The 5,537-nt window shown below is 65.6% G+C and overlaps 2 protein-coding genes across 2 annotated transcripts in view; both read left to right on the top strand.

The window, feature by feature from the left end:
- H696_01566 (hypothetical protein) overlaps positions 1 to 4,421 on the top strand; it is a gene marked incomplete at both ends in the record, with an annotated part of 5,318 nt that extends 897 nt beyond the window's left edge. The window contains 8 exons of the mRNA XM_009495467.1: positions 32 to 233; positions 405 to 631; positions 790 to 2,237; positions 2,439 to 2,670; positions 2,818 to 2,976; positions 3,133 to 3,274; positions 3,475 to 3,712; positions 4,040 to 4,421. Of these exons, the coding sequence (XP_009493742.1) occupies positions 32 to 233; positions 405 to 631; positions 790 to 2,237; positions 2,439 to 2,670; positions 2,818 to 2,976; positions 3,133 to 3,274; positions 3,475 to 3,712; positions 4,040 to 4,421 (3,030 nt within the window). The remainder of the gene's footprint in view (positions 1 to 31; positions 234 to 404; positions 632 to 789; positions 2,238 to 2,438; positions 2,671 to 2,817; positions 2,977 to 3,132; positions 3,275 to 3,474; positions 3,713 to 4,039) is intronic.
- A 771-nt stretch (positions 4,422 to 5,192) lies between these two features.
- The window catches only part of H696_01567 (hypothetical protein), a gene marked incomplete at both ends in the record, with an annotated part of 6,988 nt that continues 6,643 nt past the window's right edge, over positions 5,193 to 5,537 (top strand). Inside the window, one exon of the mRNA XM_009495468.1 lies at positions 5,193 to 5,398. Within this exon, the coding sequence (XP_009493743.1) occupies positions 5,193 to 5,398 (206 nt within the window). The remainder of the gene's footprint in view (positions 5,399 to 5,537) is intronic.

The raw sequence follows: 5,537 nt of genomic DNA on the forward strand, positions 1-5,537 counted from the left end.
CGCCTCTCCCCCTCTCAACCGCCGCATCTAGACCAATCCCCCCCTCATCCACCTGGGCCTGATTCTGCTCCAGTGCCTGGTCACCGAGATCGACCAGGCCTCGGGCATTTGGGTGCACTCGTCGCAGCACCGGAAGCTGGCGTCCATCTTCCGTGACAACCAACTGCTCCACATCTTCGAGCACTCGCTCAAGCTGCTGATGTCCTTCCTGAAGATGAAGCCCGACGAGCTGGGTATGTTTGTGACGAGCTCCCCCCCCCCCTCTCGCCTCCCCTCACCCCGGGTTTCCTCCTTTCCCCGCGACCGTCCCCCATTCGCCTGGTCCCGCCCCGCCTGACACGCCCTTTCCCGATGCCCCCGCCCCTTCCTCCCCTTGTTTGCGGTTCCCCGGCGCCCCTTTGCAGGCATGGACGGTCCGCGCGTCATTGAGAGTCTCTTCGTGCTGATCCGGTCATGCTTGTCCTTCGACTTCGTTGGCGCCTCGTCCCAAGAGGAGGGCTCCGAAGATGCGGCCACCATCCAGGTGCCGGACAGCTGGCGCGCCGCTCTGAAGTCCCCGCCGGATGAGCCCGGCCCCGCCGAGGCCCTCTTCAAGTCGGTCACCTACTTTGGCCAGGACCTGGCGGCGCTGGTACGCCCGCACATACACACACACGCGCGCGCGCGCGCGTGCCCCCCCCCTCCCTTTCATCAGGTCTCCGTCGAGCCGCTAACCGATCCCGCCTCCTCTTGCCCCCCCCCTCCCCTCCCCGACGCCCCGACGCCCCGACGCCCCTCCCCTGGGCACAGCCCATGGAGTGCCTGGTCCTGGTGTGCTCCTTCCGGCGGTCTTTCTTCCCGGCCGCGGCCGACCGGCTAAACTTCCTCAACAAGCTGGTCACCGGGTCGAACAACCTGCTGAAGGATGGGTCCTTCCTGTCGAAGGAGGATGCCTACCACGAGTTTTGCCGGTTCCTCTCGCGGCTGAAGTTCTACTACCAATTGTCGGAGGTGACCGCCACGACGGACTACTTCGACTGGATCAACTCGGTGTACAACTTCACCCTGCAGGCCCTGCAATCGTGGCACTGGTCGCCCAACAGCCTGCAGTATATCCTCTCCTTCTGGGACCGGATCTTCCAGTGGGCCTTCCTGCACCTGGACATGGCCATCTCGCAGCAGATCTCCAACTTCGCGGCCTCCATCTGCCGGACCTACATCAAGACCCGGCTGGCCAGTGTGACCATCAGCTCCGGCGGGCCCGGGCCCGGGGATGCCAATGGCCCGGGCACCGGCGCGACCGGCAGCCCCGGCGATGACAACCCCCTGGACGAGGAGGAGCTCCTGCTCGGGGAGCTGGACCTCCTGTCCTCGGCCCTGCGTTGCCATTACGAGACCACGGCGCTGGAAATCACCAAAATGATCGACCAGCTGACCATGAACTACCAGTCGATGCTGGCCATGGGCCAGACCGCCGACCGGGCCGTCACCGAGGCACACCTGGCCTGGCTGGTGTACATCGCCGGGCGGTGCATCGCCGGGCGCAGCATCTTCAAGCCCACCGACGAGCATGACCGCCTGGATGGCAGCCTGGTGTGCTCGGTGCTGCGTCTGAGTGGCGTCCATGATAATTGGATTTCCAGCCCGGCGGCCCCGCCTCCCGAGCGGCTGTCCTTGCAATTTGCCATCCATGCATTTGTCCTGCAATTCAAGAAGACCTACCTCTCGCCGCAGACGTCGCACACGGCCCCGGCCCCGGTGTTCGGCCCGCTGGCCCAGCACTTTGCCATTGCCAACATCGACGGGGCCCTGGATTACATTGTCAACATGCTGGTCCGGTGGCTGCTCATCTGGCCGAACCAGCCGCAGGTCATTGCCCGCACGGTGACCGAGCTCAACACCCTGACCTTGAGCTACTCCCTGGTCCGGGTGTTTTCCCGCCTGCCCGTGGCCTCCAAGCTGCTGCAGAACTTCTCGCCCAAGGAATTCCCCTTCATGCAGCACCAGGCCAATTGGAAGATGCGGGTGTGCTTCGTGCAGAGCCTCACCCGGCTGCTGCTGGCCGCCGGCGATTCCGAGGATGCCTTCGATGCCTTTGTCTCGTCGCTGGATGAGCGCTTGCGCCAGCTGATCCACGCCTCGGCCAGTGGGTCGCTGGTCGGCATGGAGATCGAGGCGGAGCTGATCTTCCGGGATCTGCGTGGCATTGTGACCGCCTGCCAGACCAAGCGCCACTACCAGATTTTCTTCAACTGGTTGTACGTGTCCTGCCAGGGGGGGGAGTATGCATGCCGCTGGCTGGGCGCCATCATCACACCGGGCACGTCCTTTGTTTTTTTGTTTGTTGTGTCCCTGCCTGACTCCTTCGCCCTCTCTCTCTCTCTCTCTCTCTCCCGCGTCTGTGTGCACACACACACACACACGCACACGCACACGCCCTGTCCTTCTCGCCGGCCTAGCTTTGAGTCCTACTTTTCCATCATCCCGGCCTGCCTGGCGGCCTTCTCCCCTCGGTCCTCGGTCTCGGTGGCCGGGCTGAAGTTCGTGGCGGATTTGGCCCACAACAAGAGCCAGCGTTTGGTTTTCGAGACCTCCTCGGCGGATGGGATCCGCCTCTTCCGCGGGGTGGCGGCCGCGGTGACGGCCTTCGGCGAGCGGCTGCTCAACTCCCTGCCCCCCGGTGCGTCTGGTGTTGGCGCCGGCGGGGCATTGCTCGATTCGGCCAATGCCCCGGGCTCCGGGTCCAAGCTGTCTTCGGCCACGTCCAGTCCCTTTGTGGAGGCTGGCGCCGCCGGCAACGGCACCGCGGCGGCCATCGCCGCCGGCGACTCGGCCCAGTTCAAGGCCATGCTGGCCTGCTTCAATGCCCTTTACCGGGCCCTGAGCGGGCTTTACGTCTGCTTCGGGGTCTTCGCCCTGTATGGGGATGCCTCGCTGAAGAATGCCCTGTCCATGTTTGTTCGCCTCTGCCTGTCGGTACCGCTGCGAGATATGATGGTGCGTTGGCGGGCCGAATCCCTGACTGGCCTTCGCCGCAGGGGCCGAGGCTCCTCTTCGACCTCCCCCCCTCCCCGCACACACACACACACACAGAGACACACGCCACCGGCTTTCGCCAACTCTCTAACCAACTCTCCGCTCCCCCACCAACAGAACCTGCCCAAGTTGACGATCGCCTATTGCGAGTTGACGCAGCATGTCCTCTCGACGGATCACCTTCTGGCCATGCCAGACATCCCCCTGCAGGCCTTCGTCTACATGCTGGCATCCTTCAGCGTCGGGTCCAAGTCTCTCGGTACGCATCACCTTGGCTGTGGCGGGGTTTGCCCGTGTCTGTGTGGCCGTGCCCGTGCCCGTGCTTCCGCCCATGTGCATGGCCGTGCCCGTGCCCGTGCCTGTAACTGCATTTCTCCGGCCCTGTAGGCGTATGTGTGCGGCCCTCGCCCCTGGGATTGCGTCCCACCCCCCCCCCCCTCCCCACCGCCCCTTGCACAGGCTCCAAGCCCTCGACTCTGTCGTGTGCAAACCTCGACAGCATCAGCCGCTTCATCTGGGACGAGCTCTACTCGCCGCTGGTCATCCGCCGCCGAGTGAAGCAGCTGGCCGCGCAGAAGCAGCTCCCCGCCTCCTCGCCCAGCACCATGCTCAGCCTCCGGTCGCAGCTGGCCATGCCGGTCGCCGGCGCCGATCTAACCTCCCTCCCGCCGGACCCGACGCTTCATCCATTCATCCGGTGCGCCCCCTTGGCCGGCTTTCGCCTGCGGCTAGTTCCCTTCTCTTCCTCCTCCTCCTCCTCTTCTTCTTCTTCTTTCTTTTTCGCCTTCCCCCCTCCGCCCTGTGCTTCCCCCCTCCCCCCTCTTTTCAGCTTGCCCCCATGGACCTGACACCCGATCATCATCTCTCTCCTCTTCCCCCCCCCCCCCCCCACCCCCCCACCCCCCCGCGCCCGCCGCCATTGCCGCCGACGCGGCTCTTCGTTTTGTCCCCGCTCCTCTCTCCTCCGGACAATCGGCAGCTTCCCCCCCCCCCTGTCCCCCTCCGTGCCATCCCCCGCCCGAAGCTTCTCCACCGAGCGTCCGGAACTCCTGCAGTACATCATCGTCCAGCTGCTGCAGACCCTCATCTTCCAGGACTCGCACATTTTCTGGTCCCTGTCGCGGCCACTCCTGCCGCTGGTCCTGCTGTACGAGAAGTTCTTCTCCGATCTGACGCAGGAGCTCATCGAGTACCAGACCCCGGCCCTGCAGCCGACCCTCAAGGAGGCCTTCGATTGCCTGATGAATGGCGTCGAGCGGTCGCTCAGCGTCAAGAACCGCGATCGCTTCGTCCACAACATCCTCCTCTTCCGCCGGCTCATCTCGGCCTCCTCTTCGCAGCTGGTTCCGAGCGAGCGCTTCCAGGCCATCCTCAACAATCCACCCTGGGCGGAGCTCCTCGGTTGAGGGGAAAGTTCGGCAGAGGCCCCGGTCCACGCCCACTCACCCCCCTTTCTTTTTACTGCCCCCCCCCTCTTTCCCTCTCTCTCTCTCTCTCTCTCTCTCTCTCTCTCCTCCCCCGCCCGGCGTTCTTCGACACGAGCCACTCCTTCGCCCGATGGGCGGCGGCGGCGGCGGCGGCGGGACGGGAGCAGCCCCACAGGCTGCCCTCTTACGTCTGCCCCGTTCCACTCCCCCCTCCCCCATGTCTCACGCCTTGCGCCTCCACCTACACATGTCCTTGTTGCCCACCCTCCCGACACTGGCCGCCCGCTTGACTGGCGGACAGGCGAGAGAGAATACACTTCCCCCCCCCCCTGTCCCCGCCTGCCTGCCTGCCTGCCTGGGGATACTTCCCCGTGTGCCGTGTTTGCCGTCTCGGGGCCCAAGTGCCAACGAATGCGTCGCCCGCTCCGCAGCCTGCCCAGACATAGCCCCCAACCGGCCGGCGAGCGCGTTCCCCGGGCGTGCATCCGGGAGGGAGAGAACACCGGGGGGGCTGCTCTGCGGGCCGCACTATATTTGGGCGGCGTCGTGGAGCCGAAGCGTCGGAGAGCACGGCGCATTCCCCTCCCCCCTCCCGCCTCCTCCTGGCTGTTCCCATCGGCCGGCCCCCGGCCCTGTCCCCTCGCCTCCTCTTACCTCATCGCGCATTGCCTCCTGTACACGCACACGCACACACACACACATACGCATATTCATCCCTCGAGCCAGCTGCCCCAGCTGCACCGCTCAACCATGATAGACCGGCGCCCGCACCAGCAGCCCTCCCTGCTGCCGGTGCCACTGCCCCGACGCCTGGCAGTCCACCCCACATGGGAATCGGCCCGCGGCGGGCGCCTGGCCGCCATCATGCGCTCCAACACCGAGGCCACAGACATCGAACTGCGCGAGATCTACCTGGATGCCGGCTTCCCAGGTGCCGAGGTCCCGCCCGAGCCCCGGTCGCAGACTGTCTGCTCATTCACGGTGCTCGGAGAAAACAACGTGCGTCAAGCCCGCCACTCCCCCCTCTGCCCCTTCGCCAGCCGGCCACCCCCGCAACCCATGCGATGGCGCCTGCCTGTCCCTTGCCTGTGTCCC

The sequence above is a fragment of the Fonticula alba genome (genome assembly GCF_000388065.1).
Source record: "Fonticula alba strain ATCC 38817 unplaced genomic scaffold supercont2.2, whole genome shotgun sequence".
Classification (NCBI taxonomy): Eukaryota; order Rotosphaerida; family Fonticulaceae; genus Fonticula; species Fonticula alba.